General features: G+C 37.6%; 1 protein-coding gene across 1 annotated transcript; it reads right to left on the bottom strand.

Annotated features, from left to right (window-relative positions):
* Nucleotides 1-49: 49 nt before the first annotated feature.
* LOC307262758 (interferon-induced very large GTPase 1-like) lies at nucleotides 50-10,409 on the bottom strand. Its single transcript, XM_080043731.1, has 6 exons — nucleotides 10,347-10,409; nucleotides 9,342-9,415; nucleotides 9,184-9,224; nucleotides 8,576-8,643; nucleotides 7,839-7,872; nucleotides 50-7,735 (listed from the first exon to the last, which is right to left on the bottom strand). The coding sequence occupies exon 6, from the start codon at nucleotides 7,694-7,696 to the stop codon at nucleotides 3,038-3,040; it is 4,659 nt and encodes a 1,552-aa protein (XP_079899857.1). The 5' UTR covers nucleotides 7,697-7,735; nucleotides 7,839-7,872; nucleotides 8,576-8,643; nucleotides 9,184-9,224; nucleotides 9,342-9,415; nucleotides 10,347-10,409; the 3' UTR covers nucleotides 50-3,037.
* Between the last annotated feature and the right edge of the window lie 8,473 nt (nucleotides 10,410-18,882).

The following is an 18,882-nucleotide window of genomic DNA, read 5'->3' as shown; positions in this document are numbered from 1 at the left end:
TCTCACTTAATCTTTATTGCTTGCAAGCAAAAGCGTCACACAGGCTTAACTGAAGAAAACTGAAGAGAGGCAGTCTCTCCTCAGTTATAGTACTGTACTTAGAATTAACACAACAACTGTAGACGAGACAGTATGTAGGCTAGATTATCACTCAAGGCATTACAGTATTAGAAAACCTTGCTCCCCTCAAACCCACTCCAGGTCAAACTCTTTTATAATGAGTTCACTTGTATTTAGTTTCCCAACAAGATCATATTACAAATACGCATGATTATGACATTTATAACAGTAATTTCCTTCACAAAACATAAAAGGTAAAAACAAAATATCTAAATTAAAAAATTTTAAAATTGATTTTCAGATGAATTGGACAACAGACAGATACGTAGTTAGCAAAAACAAAGGAATTATTTTCCTTATTTGAACATAAACTGTCAACTTCTCACAACGCTTTCCCTTTTTTGTAGAAGTCAGCAAGTCTTGTATACAAATTTCACCTATTTTCATAATTAACAACTTTTCATTAATTGAATTTCAGAATATCCACCACATGATTTTTCCTATCCATCAGTTATGTTACACACTTTCTTTCAAAACCCTTTAAAAACAGTGAAAAAAATACAATTAGAGATATTTAGGCAAGACACAGTGTATAGTCTTTCATAGAGTTTTACATTTAAAACAGGAAAAAATTAATGTAAATATACAACAAATGATACATATTTGGATGAATACAAATGTTCTCCTCATAACTAATCGCAAAACCTGATCAACTTTTTCTTAAATAACACAACCTAAAACATTTTGTCTGTTTGATTAGATTTTCAAATTAAAGCAATTAAAAATATAATAGCCTACACACGTACTTTTAGAGGAATGAAAACTTAGAAACTCTTTATTTCTTATGTAAGAATAATTCTTCCTTTAAATGTTAGTATGCAAATTGCATCGTCATCATATTGTATAAAGGAAACATTCATATTCTGTCTCATACGTTTTACAAACATCCTTTAGGCAAGGCAAGGCAAGTTTTTTTTTATATAGCAAAATTCAGACACAAGGCCATTCAAAGTGCTGTACAGGGGCATAAAAACATCAAGATTAGACATTCCAAATTGCATTTTAGAAATAGTAAAAACAAAATATATCAAGATGAACGAGTAGCTTCCATTCAACGATAATTTGTTCCCTGTGTCCTAATATAATGGAAGTGGCTTTGGATAAAAGCGTCAGCTAAATAAAATGTAATGTAATATACTGTATATAGATTTCATCCTTTATACTTTCACAGAAATACATTAAAATACTCTACCGCTTCTCTGGGAGTCTACAAAGAAATACATTAAAATATTGTACCGTGGGGCGCTCTGGTGGCGTAGTGGATAGAGCGCGTATCATGTTGGCTCCGTCCTTCGTTGCAGTGGTCGCGGGTTTGAATCCGACCCGTGGACCATTACTGCATGTCACCCCCCCCTCTCTCTCCGTCTCCCCATTTCAACTTTGTTCTATCCAATAAAAAAGCTTGAAAATGCCCAAAAAATAATATTAAAAAAAATACTCTACCGCTTCCCTGGGAGTCTGCACAGAAATACATACTCTACCGTTTCTCGGGAGTGTACACAGAAATACATTGAGATACTCTACCGCTTCTACGGGAGTGTACACAGAAATACATACTCTACCGTTTCTCGGGAGTGTACACAGAAATACATTGAAATACTCTACCGTTTCTACGGGAGTGTACACAGAAATACATTAAAATACTTTACCGTTTCTACGGGAGTGTACACAGAAATACATTAAAATACTTTACTGTGTCTACAAACGACCTCATCTAAACTTGGAGATCAAATGTCCCCCATTTTAGTCCAATTCACCTATAAAACGAGGCATTTTAGCTTTACAGGGGCATGGAATAGATCAAGATTAGAAATGTGAATAAAACATTTATAATAATAAGTTAAAATAAAATAAAAATTACTGGTTAAAAGGGAAAGAGAAACCTTTTCAGATTTGATTTAAAAGAGCTGAGAGTTGCAGCAGACCTCAAGTTTTTCCGGGATTTTGTTCCAGATACGCAGTGCATAAAAACTAAAAGCTGCTTCTCCTTCTTTAGTCCTAACTCTGGGGACTGTAAGTAGACCTGTCCCAGACGACCTGAGAGCTCTGGACGGTTCATACTGTGTCCGCAAATCATAAATGTATTTTGGCCTTAAACCATTCAGTGCTTTATAAACCAACATCAATATTTTGAAATCAATTCTTGATTGACAGGAAGCCAGTGTAAAGACCTCAGAACTGGGGTGATGTGATCCCTATGAGGACTCAAGCAGCAGTGTTCTGAATTAGCTGAAGCTGTCTGATAGATTTTTTTAGGAAGGTCTGCAAATACACTGTAGTCAAGTCTAGTAAAGATAAATGCATGGACAAGTTTTTCTAAATCCTGCTGAGAAGTAAGCCCTTTAATTATTGATATGTTTTTAAGGTGGTAGTAGGCTGACTTAGTAATTGAATTAATGTGTTTTTTGAAATTCAAGTCCGAGTCTAAAACTACATCAAGATTTCTGGCTTGGTGTGTGGTTTCTAACATAACAGATTTAAGCTGTGCAATGACTATTACTTGTTCATATTTGGCACCAAAGACAATTTCGTCAGTTTTGTCATTGTTTAATTGAAGAAAATGTTGGCACATCTAATCATTGATTTTTTCAATAGCTAACAAACACATAATTTATAATTACACAATAACTGTGACGTCCTTTGCTTCCGGCCATATAATATAATTTACTCTAAAATTTTAAGAATTACAATATAACATCTTGATTAAAAAATAGATGCTACCACAGCCATTTTGGAAAAGCCTAATCTATAATTTTGCTACTGTGTCACTCCTTTAATAAAATAAAAAACAATTTTTGTTTTTAACAGTCAAAGACAGTTTGAGCTTCTGTCACTTTGAGAAGAGCCTTATTGTTTACTGGTCACTTCATGTAGAGCAAGTATCATGATTCCAAGCATGGTTGTAGTATTGGCAAACTCACATGTTGAACATTTCATCCAGGCTTCCAATAGCTTCTTGTTTACTGTGTTCTCTCCACTCACTAGGAATTTCCCCTCTGCCCTGGAATTTCATCTTGTAGTGCTCTTCCAGTTGCTTTTCAAATCGACACACAAACCATTTCCAATACGGCAGTTTGGACTCATCAGGGGTAATTCTCCAGTTAGCATACCTTGGGCCAGCAGTTCGGTACTGTTTAAAGGGAATGATCTTTTCTGTTTCATTAAGATAAAAACGTCTCTCACTTGCAACTTTTGATGTGCAGAAATCAAGCGACAGCTCCACTGTGTTTCTGTAGTTAAAACCATTGATGGCAGTAGATCGATGAAAAGGCACGTTGTGATCATCAGGACTGTGATCTTCCAGGGTGTTGGTACAAACAGCTGTACAGAATGGACACGTTACCCAGCAGCAGTTACACAGCTGATCGATGAGGATTTGACCAGGCTGCAGCCTGAATTCCTTGATCTTATCCAATGACAGGCTGCTCATCTCCTGTATGACGGACAAAAGGCCTTCCTTTATCTCTTCTTTTAGAAAGTCAAAATTCTTTATGTCGCGGAATTTTTGACAACAAATGGTGAAGGTTAGCTCATCTTTGAGAAAACTGGAAAATTCCTTTACCCACATGTCTATGTCCCCTCGCTTAGTTTTGACTTTCTCTGTTGCAGTGAATAAAGCAAGACTCAAACGTTGGTTGATATCTTCAACATTTTTCTTGAGCATATTCTGTGCTTTTTCTCTTTGTTTTGTGAAGATGTATTCCTCAACTTCTTCTTTTATGAAACTCTCTGCTTTCTTCCTTGGATGTCGGATGTAGGTGATGTAACCATCAAAGTCCTCTTTCTCTGCAAGTGACTTTAACACATGTTTCTCCAAATTCAACCTGTTCCCACTGAACGCTGGGGAACTGCACTTCATTTCTCCAGCGAGATCAATGGCAGTCTTGTTACAGATAGCCTCAACAGCAGAGCTCTTCAGTTTTTCACAGATCAGTTTTCCAAGCACAACAGCAGATGAGTTTCCTTTACAGAAGCTTCTGAAAATGTTGTAATATTGATTTTTCTTGCTGTCTAAATAAGTGAGCGCATCGTTGTTCATTTTGAATTTCTTGTGGGTCTGTGAAAGCCAACTTTCTGCTCTGTAAAATACGTACAGTAATAGATCAACGGTAAACTTATTTTCCAGAGCATATTTCTTCCCTGACTCAAATTCTTTCACTTTTGTTTGAACATTTTTGGCCACTTCTTGCAAGTAAGTGGAACTGTAGCCTCTTGTAGCTACAGGTTTGCTTTTGATTGCATCAAGGGATTGTTTTTCAACATCATCAATGAGGGATCTGATGAGTTCCTGTTCTTCTTTCTGAAAATTCCACTTAATTTTTTCTATTTTTCCGATTTCTCCTCCGTAGAATATGTAGTCCTTGTAACAGCCAACCTCAGATATTTTTTTGTAGCTGTCGCTGTCTTTTGAATAACTTTTGGAAGACATTTCAATACCAAGCTCTTTGAGGATGGATATTTGGTCTTGTTCCAAGTTGATGTCCTTAATGGGTTTTGTATCTGCGGTTAACTCCTCAATCCAGTTTCTCCAAACAGAGTTGAACTGCTTTTTGAGTTCCTTTTCATCGTTTGCTTTGTCTTTAAACTGATGAGCAAGATCTTTGCTCTTTTGTAGCAGCTTGTTCTCAAACTCTGTCTTCTTATCATCTAGACTTTTACAAGCCTGCTTCTGTTGAATAACTTCATCCAGTTTTCTTTTAACTCCTTTCACTTGTTCATCATGAAAGTCCTTGATTTTGATTTCAAATCGGCCTCGCCACTGAACCAACATTTCTTTATCTCTGTCATCATCGAAGTAACTTGTCATATCTTTTTTGATTTCTCCAAAGGTCTCGCTCATTTCTTCAAAAATGTAACTGAGCTCAACCTTGTCAAGTTTCCCATTTTCTATTCTTGTATACAGCTGGTTCTCGATGGTCAACAATTTGCTTCTCAGGGCCCAAGTCCAGTTACCATACTGGACCTCAAGTTTTCTGTACACTGCAGTTTCAAGTGTGTTTTTGAAACTGAAAACAAAGTTTTCGTTTATCAGGGCATTCCACAGGTCCTGAATTTTGCATTTGAACTGTGAGAGAGTAATCCCTGGGGATAATCGAGCTTTAGAGAGGATGATGTTCTTCAGCTCTTGGATGCTCTCACTGTAACCTGGATTTGGAGGAGCCATAGGTGGGCTTCCCTCCCACAGATGGGCAAAGTATTTAACATCTTTTTGCACATCAAATGCAATGACGTCACTGAAGCACTCAGCATCACAACCTTCCTCTTTTGCAGCAAGTTGGGCCATTTGGTCCAGTTTTTCTTGCATTCGTCTCTTTCCATCCATATTTTTCTCTACAGCTGCAATATCTGACACGTTCTGGTGAACAAACACACAACTTGGAGAAAGTTTTACTTTCTTCATCCTCATGAAAGCCTGAACAACGATCTGCAGAACATCTTGCATCTCAGCTAGTTTCTCTCCAAAGATGTTGACCAATGTCATGTTTCCCAGACCAACAACAAATGTTGCAAGTTCATTGTCGTGGTGAAGAGTGGTGTTACCTTCCAACTCAGCACGCAGTCCTTCGGTGTCCACCACCAGAAAGTAGTCAAACTTAAACTCTTTCCTGAACTCCTCTGACACTTGGACCAGCTGCATCAAGGCACCCTTGGTGCACCTGCCAGCACTCACTGCAAACTGTAAACCAAACATGGCATTCAGCATCGTTGATTTTCCACTGCTTTGTACACCTAAAATTGACAAAACAAAAACTCTCTGGTCGCCCAGTTTTGTGATGACTTCATCCAAAAGACTAGAAATCCATGATAAAGGCACATGACCTGCATCTCCATCCATCAGCTCCATTGGATGTCCTGATATCATCAGTTCTGCAGCCATCTCAGGGTATTTAGACCAGTCAGTCTGCCCACACTTTGTTTTTTCCTGCATAGAGGAATTAGCCTCATATATCTGACTCATTTCTCTAAAGAGGTGCTCCAAACCAAATGTTGCTGACTGTAGTTGTGTTGATAGTTGATCAAGCTCAGTTTGCTTGCTCTTCAGCTCATCAGATTTGTCATGCTTCTTCTTCAAAACCAAAACCTCAGACCACTTTTCATCATAGTTTTGGAGAATTAAAGAGAGGTTGTCTATGGAGAGGGCATCAATTAAAATCTGAGTCCATTTAAGGAAATACTCTCTGTCTGTTGGTGGCAATGAGGAAAGGCTTCCAGTAAACAACTTCATCAATTCACTACAAGAAGCAGTTGATTGTTTCTGACGTATTTGCATCTGTTCCTGTTGCTTTTGACATTTCTCCTCTTCAATGTGTCCTTTGAGATGATGCAGTTCTTTGTTTATTTTGCACCACTCATGCCAGAGTTGACCTTGACAAGGGAGAAATTTATCTTTGATCTTTGAAACATCCGTCCCTTGGAGCAAATTTATCGTTTGCATTGCAGCAGATTTCCCGTTTTGACAGACATGGTCATCTTCATCCACTCTGATTCCAGGTACATCAGCCATGGTTTCAAGCTGGAAGGTTGTATGTGGTGCATTTAAAAGTTTTCCAATGATTCCTTTCAGTTCTTCAGAAACATCAGGCTGGTTTCTGTCTTTCAGACCCATTTTGTATTTTCCATCTTTCCCCTGAATGGCACCATCATTATCAGCAATGAGAATAATGAGAGGCTTTGGAGACTTGAAAAGGGCTGAGATCACGGTTGTACTTCCGTGGCTTTTATCCAGGGTTGGTACAAGAACAACATTGACTGAGGATTTCTCAGTCATTATTTCACGCTGTTTTTCAATCAACATCGCGTCACCATGAAGATTACAGAAGGCAATGCAGTCAGCGAAAGCATCATTAGGTTTTCCAGAAGGGCAGTACCAGGCAATCTCTGCAACTCCATGCATAAAATGGCAAGACTTGGTGCTACCAGGGCAGTTTCTATGGAAGAAGGTGCTGTGATGGTCGTTGATCAAAGTGTTCATCAGCTGAGATTTAGACAGTGATAGTGAACCCAGGCGGAAAAATGACACCATGGGTGTCTTAGCTGTGCAAATGGGCATGGTGACAGTGTTTGAATTATCTTTAATCTTCCATGTTTTTTTTATTTGTCTGAATGTCCACAGAGGACAGTCAATATCCTTTGTGACTGGGTCAGGGACAAGCAGAGGTAAGGCATACTGACATTGTGATAGCTTTGTAATCATGTTCTGTTTAAAAAAGCTGTCTGAGCAATGAAATACTGCCATTTGGACATCCATTGGATGCACATTAGTCGGTTCTGATTTATCTAAACTGGAGCTAAAAAAAGCATCGAAGTCATTGTCTTCCGTCTCAACAGTGTCAAGCACTTGACCAGGTTTTGACAGGCTCACATCAGGACTGTCTTGTCTTACAGGAATATATCTGGCTCTGTAGTCTAACATGATCAGCCTCTGAAGAAAAGTATGAGCAAGATCTTTCTCAGATGTTTCATGGTCCAGTTTCACAGGTGGACCTATCTTAAGATAATCATCTGGTGAGAACTCCTGCCCATGTTTCTCCAGAAGGTGAAGTCTGCCAAGCAGTGTTTGTGTTGCATTTTCCATATTGTTTCCTCTGTTGGATTTCTGCAGAAATCTTCACATCTGTAAACAACCATTTACCGTATGAAAAATAAATAAGAAAATAACGTTATACAATGAGATATAAAGTAAATAGTTTTAAAGAATTTTATTTTAAGTTTCTTACCTCATCCTTGTTTTCAGTCATAACCATAAGGTACCTGGAGTAGAAAAAGTAACTGCATCACACGAGGGTCAGAGCAAAGTGCGATCAAACATATAAACTTTATGTAGTGTTTTTGTTTTGTCCATGCCGTACACCAATGGTTTGTTCTGTTTGAATGTTTTGTGCTCCATACCATTATACTATGGTCAAGAGCCGTAAATAAATGAAATGAAATGAAGGAATTTCATGATTTACTAAAAGCTTTATCGATGACTTACAATACATTTGTGATATGTTAACATACCCTTATTAATCATTTACAAATATGTATTACTGTTTTGTAAATGATTGGTTCATCAATATCTAATGACTTATATATGACATAAATATGAATCACTTTGAAATGAATATTAATACAAAGTGTTACCTAAAAAACACAACAATACTCAGGAGAGGAAACAAGGCCAACCGCTTGTGGTGGGCTAAGAAATATCAACATTCATAGTGGATGATTGGAAAAGGTGCTATTTACTGTTTACATGTTTGAGATGTATGGCAGTAACAGAAGGGTTTAGAATAAGGAAAACATTTAAGAACATTAAAGCACAGTGTGTCAAACCTACAGTGAAACATGGTTGTGTTCTGCCTACTCTGGAGTTGGAAAACACCACATATGCAAAATATAAGTAACTTGATTAATGGTCTCAGACATTTGGATTCCACTATAGATGTTGCTACAAGTACATTCTTGCTGTTACCTTTTTTTCACAGTAGGTTGTGCTGTTGTGCTTTCATCATTCTTTTCAGGTTCATTTACTGGATCACACTAAGAGAAGAGATCATTTCATGTAATATTTCGTTAAAAAAGTAATACCAATAGAAGTTAAAACTGTTTTGTTTTTCAGTGGTGTCTGTGACTGTGTCTTAACATCAAGAAACAAGCCTAATGAAGACCAACAAGAAACATTGCCACACTGAATAACACAGTGTTCATTGTATTAATTAAAGCACCCATTCCACCAGTGACTATCCCCAGGAACTAGGAACCTTTGTAGTAGCTCTGTGCGTTTCCACCACAGTAACCAGGGTCTAAATCTAGTTCCTATGTAATTGATTTATCCTCGGAAGTCCCTGCTCGGGGGACAGTACAAAGGTTCAGGAACTTATGTTGACCTTCATATTTACATCGTACCAGCAATATTCACTATAGTTTCAACATTTCAGGTGTGTCTTTCAAAGTTAAGCACCTCAAGGTTATATTTGCGCAAATATATATTTTCATATACAATTTGGGACACTGATTTCTGTCAAAAATCAACATTTAATTAACTGTATTGTGATGACTAAAGAAGGAGAAAGATCTTACCTTTACTTTGGTTTCATCTGAACCCTAGCCCAATGTATCAACTACAGGAAAACATGAGAAAAATCAGATTGATATATATAATATAATTAAGGGAGAAAAAAATATTTTCTTCACCGAGTGGTTCATTTTTCCAATTTGGGGATTTTTAAATTTTTTACCTTTCTCTTTTGTCACAGATGGGATCGCAGAAATGGTTTTTTTCTTCATCTGCTGTGGTGTAGTGATCCTCCTCCTCCATCATAGGACAAAGACATTCAGAGGCATTCAATAAAAATCCAAGCCAATTGAGCAGACATTCACAAACAGAGAATTTAAGCTTTATTCATCTGATTGGAAAATAATGCTGTATACATAACACAGACTATTTTGGGGAATATCCTGAAGAGTTGACTGCAGCTAAAATGGTTAATAAAGTCTTAAAAAAGGAAAAGAAAAAAAACGTTTTACTCCTACTCAGCATGACCAAAAAAGTATCCTGCAAACATTTGGATATATTTCAAACTTGTAGCCTCCAGTATGTGAAAGGCTGAAGGCTTGTGACATTGTGTCCAATAGACTGCATACCTCACCACCATGATTTCCATGGGAAATGTATGTTTAATTTTTTTTTTTAATATCATGATTGTCATAGTCTGTCCCTCTGTCTTTCCTCTTCAGCCACATTCCCTTCTCCCCATCATCAGCATCGTCAACATGAGGTTTCTGGGATCATTTGATTATTATGAAATGTTAATAATTTTATTTCCGACCAACCCCAAACTTAACTACTGTCTGTGTGTGCATGCATGTGCACATGGGTGTAGAAGAAATGTGAGTGAGAGACTAATGGAGATTTCAAATCCTCTTCTTGTCTTCAGGCTCAATCAGTCCCTGAGGCCCTTTCATTGCTATTTTCCATCCATCCACTAGAGGCCCTCTGAATTCCTCCCTTCCCTATCACTTGACTGCCCCACCCATCTACACAACTGCTTTCCATTAGCCCACTTTATTTCCACCAGTAACCTGACCACTTACCTGCACCTTCTCCATACCTTTTTCTGCTATTCTATTGACATAATACAACCTAACTTTACTGTCTGTATTAGGGTCCTATCCCTGCCTTCATCGCCATTACACAGATGGAGGAGAGAAATGTATTGTTTTTGTGGAGGACGGCTGAATACCTTCATGTTGTGAGGTACATCATAGCCAATGAACCATTTTGTCACCCAGAAAAGACATGTCTGTCAGGCCTAAAAAGTCCCGAAGAGATATTACATCAGTAATCTGTGTCTACTAAGGTCCAGCGTCAGCCAATGTGAAAGTGAAAGTAGAAAAACTGACGCACATTATTTAAAGATGAAGATAGCTAGAGAAGATTTAAAAAAAATGAAACCTCTACTTTATAGCTAGATCTTGAGTTATTTGAATTCTGTAAATTGGACATTATTCTTATAAGGTGTATTTCCAATCACCTAATTAAGCTATTGAAGGAAAAACATGTGGATTTTCCATGAAAATTATATTTTATTAAAATATTTGTTGAAAATGAATGAATTCCAAATTATCAATCAAAATGAATGTGCTACATGAGCCCAATTTAGATTAATGTTCTGTATTATACTTGTCAATAATATAATCAATTCAGCATTAGTGTATTAAAAAAGCCTAAACTAGACAGTAGTTTATGACAGTCCCTAAGTCAGTGTGGTTTATATGGAGTAAATCCAGTAATGCGTTAAGATTTCAAGCACATTTCAAACCTTGAAAAGACAATATTTAAAATCAATTATTTTTCCAAACTTTCCAGACTCTGTACCCTGCAGATTTATAAAATAATAAATAAAAAAAAGAGTGAAAGAAGAAGTTGAAGAGTATCTGAATCGAAAATTTGTATTAACTTACCTTTTTTGTGTTTTCTTCTCTTCTGTAGATGTTGCCGCCTTCATGGGAATCCTACCAATAACTATAGGGTTCAGAGCTTTATACCATGTATGACGTAACGTAAGCATGCCTATCACAAACTGCTCCTACCTGTTCTTAATAGATTTGGCATCATGTGATAAGTATAATGATCTGTGTGGATCCACCACATGACATGGCATGACATTGTTGCCATTAAGGCGGACCTAAGTTACGTTAACAGATCTGGAATGAGGTCTGTGCAACTGATGACCAAAACGGGTCCTTTGAGGCCTATCTGTTCATGGTAGGCTACTTAAGTTATATGATAAACACTAAGAGACTATAACCAATAAAACATGTAGACAAGATTAGCAATGGACTGCTAAATGCATAGAAAATGCATGTAAAAAGAAAAATGTACTTAACAAGTTATTATTAAAACAGAACAATTTACGGTTGTAAACAAACATAGTACCATGGCATGGAGCACAAAACATTCAAATAACAGAACAAAACAATGGCGTACGGCATGGACAAAACAACAACGGAAGGACATTATTCTATGACATAATGCCTATTCCATCTTTATCAGGAGTGTAAATGAAAATGAAATACTTGATGTTGCAAACAATCTTTCCCAAAAGCATTTTCCCCAGTAAAATGAAAACTGCAAAAGTGATTCCCATCTTCAAAAGTGGAGACAGGTATCAATTCACCAACTATAAACTAATCTCTCTGCTCTATCTATTCTCCAAAATGATAGAAAGATTGTTTGTGGAAAGGCAAGATCATTTTATAGAGAAACACCATCTACTGAGCAAACACCAGTATTTTTTCAGATTTAATACGTCCACCTCAATGGAGCTGATGGAAGAGCTATTTTATGCAAAAGACAACAGGGACTATCATTATTATTTTTATATATTTAAAAAATAAATCAACTTAAAGGCCTTTGACACAATTGATCATGGATGTCAGGATTTTTTCCTGCATGGCTTGAAAGTTACCTTAAAGACAGACATCACCATGTACATATGAATAACATATGAATAACATCGATTCTGATTTTGTAAAAGTCACGTATGGAGTCCCACAAACTTAACTAGCTGCAAAACTGTTTATTATGTACATTATCAAGCAGCTCTTGAATGCAGTGGAAAATGAATTAACAATTATAAAGAAGTGGCTTGACATTATTAAGCTGTCATTGTCACACACTTTAACCAAACGTGTCAATTCAAGTTTACTTTCACATTCAAAGTGGCTTAACAACATTTTTCCCTCTGGGCCAGACCGCTCCATAACTTTCTTTTAATTGCCTGTCAAACTAATGTTGAAAACACCCTTGCTATAATTCACTGATTTACTATTCTGTTTCAGCCATGTCATCATCCAAATCAGTGTGAAGTTTGAAAATGAGATTATTTGCCATGTCATGTGGATCAACACAGATCATTATAACTCAAATATTGTCCAAAGAGGTTGCTGATAAAAACAAATTAATTTGGGCTTGTAAATATTGACAGAGATTAGCACATGAAGGTAAAATTAAATGACCTGCTACATTTCAGCCACCTCTTTAAGCCAATATTTTATCTTCAATAATCTTTTCTCTTCTTTATCTAGTCTAACTAGTCTCCAACACTTAAATTTTAGTGACTTGTTTGTTCTTCTTTGATCTGATCACTGTCTTGTTTACTTCCTTTATTATCGAGTAGACCATTGACCTTGGTAATTGACATCTTTATTGTTGCCTGTGGTGCAACAATAGTTCCTCCCTTTAATTTAAAGTCATAGCCTATATGGCTTGCTCACCTTTTTTGTTTTATACCTTGGAATGTGCTTGGGGGGGATCCTTCAGCACAGGGCCGGTCTAAGCCTTAATGGGGCCCTAAGCAGAATATGATTAGAGGGCACCCCTCCCAACTTAGCACCACCAAAATGATCTACTATGTTCAATGCTTGATCATTGTCTCATGAAGTGTCAGGTGTTCGGGAGAAACTGCAAGTGGTGTGGGGCTGGTTTGCAGAGGCTAAGGCCAGTGGCTGGAGATGCAGCTGGCAACCAGAAGCAGTTCAATCGGGAGAGACTTAATTAAAACAGATATTTTAGAACAAATAATGTATTTATTAATCATAACCTACACATGACAAATGAATAAATAAAATAAGAGTCTTTTCGCGATTGGACTCCATCTTGACATCATGTCAGGAGGAGAAACCAGGGTTTCGCTTTCTGACATAGTTTTTATATTGTCGTCTTTTGAGCAGCTGTAAAGCAGTGACATCACTTTGCTTTATGACTCTCACCCTGCTATGTGTGGACTTTCCATATTAGTCCATTAGCTCTCTCACTGCCAACCTCTGCCGAGGTGGTTGAATCGTTCTCTCCTCCAACTTCCAAACTGGAAGGTGGACTTCTCCAAGATCTCCTGAGCAGGCCACCGGCCTCTCCCTGATCCTGGCATAAAGCACAGCCTGCACCTGCAGCCGTACAGGCCTACTCCCATGCTTCACCCGCCTGCATTGAACAACCCTCTGCTGCTCCAGGCCCGTTGAGTTTCTCTTCGGGACCAGCCCTGCAATGCTAGCAACCAAGCTAAAACCAAGTCTGTCCAATGGACCTCAGAGGAACAAAGGAGCGAAGCAAGTTAGCATGGCACTGCTTACTCTCCAGAAAGGACCAGCTCACTTTATTATAACCATGTTGTGCAGTATATGAATAACAATGGTGTATTCTACTGTAGTTTGAGAATTTGTATTTATTGGCTGGAGCGCAATACATACCTGTAAAAGATGTGTGTCAAGCCAAAGCAGGGTGTGCCCACAGGGTGGAGCCATCGGCTAAAGGCCAATTCATTACTCCTCCCGCCACAGTACCGCAGAGTGCAGATCTGGTATGCATATGAGGTAAAAAAAAAATCTAAACTTGTAAATGAAAATACTGAGTTATATCCCAGTCTTTCAATATAGAAGCTCCACAGTCTGGTTCTCTTCCAGACTATCTCTATACATTCCTATCAGCCAATCTAAATAGTCAAATGCTAAATTGAATAAGACCTTTACACAACAAACATGATGACAGCACTAAATCTGCTTTTATTTATCGGCCTTGCTAATTTCATTGACATCTTCATTGTTGACTGTAGTGCAACAATAGTTCCTCCCTTTAATTTAAAGTCATAGCCTTTTTACCTTTGAATGTGCTTGGGGGTGATCCTTCAGCACAGGGCTGGCCCAAGCCTTCATGGGCCCCTAAGCAGAATATGATTATAGGGCACCCCTCCCAATTTAGCACCGCCAAAATGATTTACTATTGTCAATGCTTGATCATTGTCTGATGCAGACAGATGGGGAAGTGTCAGGTGTTTGGGAGAAACTGCAAGTGGTGTGGGGCTGAAACTGATTTGCAGAGGCTAAGGCCAGTGGCTGGAGATGCAGCTGGCTACCAGAAGCAGCAGTTGAAGGTGGGAACTGTAGGAGGACATGGAGGCTAATGCTGCACACATCTGGTTCTGCAGGTGGAAATAGTCCAATAAACAGGATTTGCACATAACTATACTGAAAGTCGAAACACAGTTCAGTTACGCTAGTACACTCATTCCTTTTTCCCGTCCACTCTCACACTAAAATCTGCTTTTATTTATCTGGATTAAATCCTTTTTTGCTAATATTACAATACCAAATTTAGCCAGCAGATGTCGCTACATTGATTGTCAAACACTTCATTTTGCACTGCTCCAATGACCTTTAAACACTTCAGCAGTTAGAATTCGTAATGAGACAATACTTGCTTATTTGCATCAAGTGAACTTTAGCATCATACTCCATTGTGTTAGTGGATTTAATGGCATGCCTAAAAATGTGTCACACCCTCCACCTGCCCAAACTTTGAGCCCGAGGTGAGTGTTACGATGGGTGGATCTGACCAAGATGTGTTTAAATTAAAGATCTTCACTCTTTTTGGTCCATGTGGATCTATCCAGAGAACAGACCTGTTCTGACAGACAATTTCTAGGTGTCTTAAGGGCAGGTAACTCCATCTACATATTTAATTGTGTCAATCTATATTTGATTGTTGCGCTGCAGTGGTTCATCGTGATGCTTGAGTTTAAGTTATTTTAACTGTGAAGGGTATGATAAACAGCAGAGTGGTCCCCGTTCCAGAACCTACTTTTGAACTGGCCAGCGTGTTCACACCTCAAATACATTTATTTTGAACCTCAAAAGTTGGTTCTCAGATGGAATAAAAAAAAATATGTTTTTTTTCCTTGGGAAACATGACGCCATCAAGGGTTGTGTCTGAGCCGAGAAGACGAAGAATAAGGAAGGATACGAAAGCAGCGACAATGTCCAGGCAGCAGAAAAGAAAAAAAACTTGTCTTCTGCAGATGAATCTAAATACTGGTGATTTGGGCACAAACCAACTTCCAGGAGAAATAAAAGTTAAACTTTGGTTCCAGTTAAAATGGTATGAATGCAGGCTGGTTCACCAGGAGCACCATGAGAATTTTTTGCATCGTTTGTAAAGATTGAGACAAAGACTTGTGGGAAGAGCACTATGTGTGGTAGAAAAACAACACCTAGGCCTGCAGCTGTAACTCGGATCACCAAGGTTAATAATAGAACCAATAAAAATGTATTCTGCATCAGAGCCGGCCCAAGCCTTCAGGGGGCCCTAAGCGAAATATGATTAGGGGGCCCCTCTCCAATGTTAGCGCAACTGAAACTATAGATCTTTGTTAAATATCATTTACACACCCAGTGTTTTCCACTAGTGCCTCCACTGTGCGGCTGTGCGAAAATATTAGACAGCCGAGATTCAGACCCTCCTAGAGGGGTCCGGGGGTATGCCCCCCCGGGAGATTTTTTTAACCTTTTTAAAGTGAAATGCATGAATCTGGTGCACTTTCAGAGGAAAATCTGAGATATTTTTTGTGAACAAATAATTTGGAGACAGATGAATTAGAAGCTATTGAAGAAGGACACATGGATTTTCCATAAAAATATTATGGAGGGTCCTCTGGGTTGGGCTTGGAGCTCTTTTTCTTTTACGGGACATATTTCTCTGTAATATAGTGAATGCATTTAAATGCAGTGTGAGGAACTAAGCAGAATAACTCTGTTGTCCAGCTACTGTATCTTTTTTTCCACAGACAAGGCTGAAATAGGCTATAGACTATACACAGTGCATGGGCAACTGAGGGCAGCCCCATTTCCAATTGTTTTTAAATAAACTCAATACACACTGTGCATGGATGTGAACGTGACATGATCAGATAATTTCAGATTTCCTCCCAGATGAACTGATTATATTTTTAGGCTATTAATTATCTAGACCAAAACATTGTATTCCTTTTTTTGTATGATAACTCACATTTGCATAATATGATGTTAATATCAAACACACAAACTAAAAAAAAAAAAAAAAAAAAAAGGTTTTTTTTTTTTTTGGAGGGGGCCCCCCAGGCAGTCGGGGGCCCTAAGCGGCCGCTTAGTTCGCTTATGCCTCGGGCCGGCTCTGTTCTGCATTCTAAAGTTGTCATTTTGTGGGTAAAGGCTCTATTTCCTTGTTCCGTGTGGGAAGAAGTCAAACAAGTTTGACAACACATTCAAAGAAATGACTCAACCTGCGATAAGAAAAATATTTTGCTGCGTTACAGTTTTAGCTATGTTTATAGAAGCCAATCCAACCTCTTAGGGGACTGTCATCCATGTGCAAATGTTGACTTGGCGCCTTTGACAGAATATAAAGCAGGAGCAGTGGTTGTTAAAATGTTTGCCTTCACAGACTTTTTATAAACTTTCCTTTGTTATGACATACATTTTTTTATATTATAGTAAACCCTGCTTCCCCAACTCTATGACTGCCAAGGCAAACCACAACAAATCCCCTTAACCATCTCTCCACCTTCCATACCAACAGGCAGACAGAGGGAACAAAAAAAAAAAACACACCCTACAGGTTTGGGACATGGATGATTCATCACAGATCAGTCCCACATGCAAAAAGACCAAAACTTATGCAACATTTATCGGAATAAACCTTAAATACATTACAAGTATACTAATCTAGAACATGTTTAAAGAGGAGACTTGTTCACCCTTCACATTAAAATATCACTGCTCTAATTGTCAATTGCTCTGGTTTTATTGGCTTTTCCTGTTAAAAATAGCATGTACAACACCCTAATTGTTTTTGATTTATAGTTTTCAATTAATACATTATAGTACCTATACATTGAGTGTATCAGTACGTGCCAGTCCATATACCTTATTAAATGGACCATGTAATGGCCAAATAAAAAAGCAATCCACATTGTTTATTACTCAGACATTTTATTAAACCTAAATCAAATGCTCGATGTGATCTGTGGCAGCAAAACACCAATTCAAATTTAAACAGGACAAGAACACGTGGTATTCGAAAAGCATCTTCACTTTTAATGAAGTGATGTTTGAGCCTCAAGTTTACAGAATAGATGGAACAACAAAATGTTCAAAAAAATACTTCATGAATGACAAACAGTGTTTAACCCTTTGGTGCTCTTGGGGACGTTTTTGTCCTTTCGCACTTTTTTTACGCTCTTTTTTGTGTATAACTTTGGCTGTGCTTATGTTAGCTGAAATATTTTTGGCCAGGGATTTTTTTTTTTCAAATATTTTGTTTATTTCTACTCAGCAACTTTGTACCATCTATTATAAAGGCTGTACACTTTTTTGTTCCTCTCAGCTCCCTAAGGACGTTTTTGTCCCCTATTGACTCCCATTCAAAATGGCCTTTTTTCACCAATTTGATCCTGCTGTCATTACAGCATAAAATATTTTTTTCAATGATTTTATGCTTTCATCCTAGACACAAAGCATCAAAATTGATCATTTTCAACACCATCAAAATTTTGAGCCATTTCCCTATATTTGGCATAGGGTTGAATTACAAGCATTTTCCAGGTTTTCGGTCCTGCCCCCCTCAGTGCAATAGAAAAAAAAAATTCAACCTAAATGGTGTGAGTGTGTTGGTAGGGATGCTAGTGTGAGGTGCATATGTGTGTATTGAGAAAATATAGTGTGTGTGTTTGTGTACACACAGCCAAACTTTACAAACTCAAACGTGTATGGAAAAAATGGCCCAATTTAAACTTTATTTTTTCAAACCATAGCCATGATGACAAACACATGTAAATTTGATGATATTAGGCAATAATCCAACACTTAAGACACCAAAATAGCTTTTTTAGCCTTATCTAGCTCAATCATTTATTTTCTCCAGTTTTTTTTGAGGATCAAATATGCTCCCTAAAACCATTTTTGTACTTTTTTGTAATTTTTTAGAGTTGCAGGCCTAAACATAAGAAATATGAGAAATTAATGGAAAGTGTGGATCCATATGGATACCTTAGGGTTGTGTCTGTGTGTGTGTGTTGTGAAATTACTGTGTGTGTATGTGTGTGTGTCTTTGTGCGCATGCATATGTGTGCAGCTGTAATGTGCAATTTGTGGGTTTTCAGGTGGCTGCAGGTTTACTTTGTTACTTTGTTGACATCATCAAAGAAACTGGAATTAAAAGGTCAAAAGCAACTAACAATGAATGAATATTTGATATTTATGTAAAGAGGTCAAGTGGGATAAAAGGTTTTAAAAAAAAAAGTAGAAAAAAATATTACTGTATAATGTTTTTAGGGCAGTTTATAGGGAGAGGATGAGTGTGAGTATTTATTTGCATCTGTGACTGCACAAATACTAAACATATATCAAAAGCAGTTTTATTGCAAATCATTAACATATCCTAGAGTCTAATTATCCCACTCAAAAAAA

The sequence above is a fragment of the Ammodytes marinus genome (assembly GCF_949987685.1).
Source record: "Ammodytes marinus genome assembly, chromosome: 16".
Taxonomy (NCBI): domain Eukaryota; kingdom Metazoa; phylum Chordata; class Actinopteri; order Uranoscopiformes; family Ammodytidae; genus Ammodytes; species Ammodytes marinus.
The sequence above is the reverse complement of the archived record's forward strand: the minus strand, read 5'-3'. Positions and strand labels throughout refer to the sequence as shown.

Bases quoted from the DNA above. Each gene is read 5' to 3' on its own strand.
- LOC307262758 (XM_080043731.1), bottom strand. From the start codon at position 7,696: ATGGAAAATGCAACACAAACACTGCTTGGCAGACTTCACCTTCTGGAG.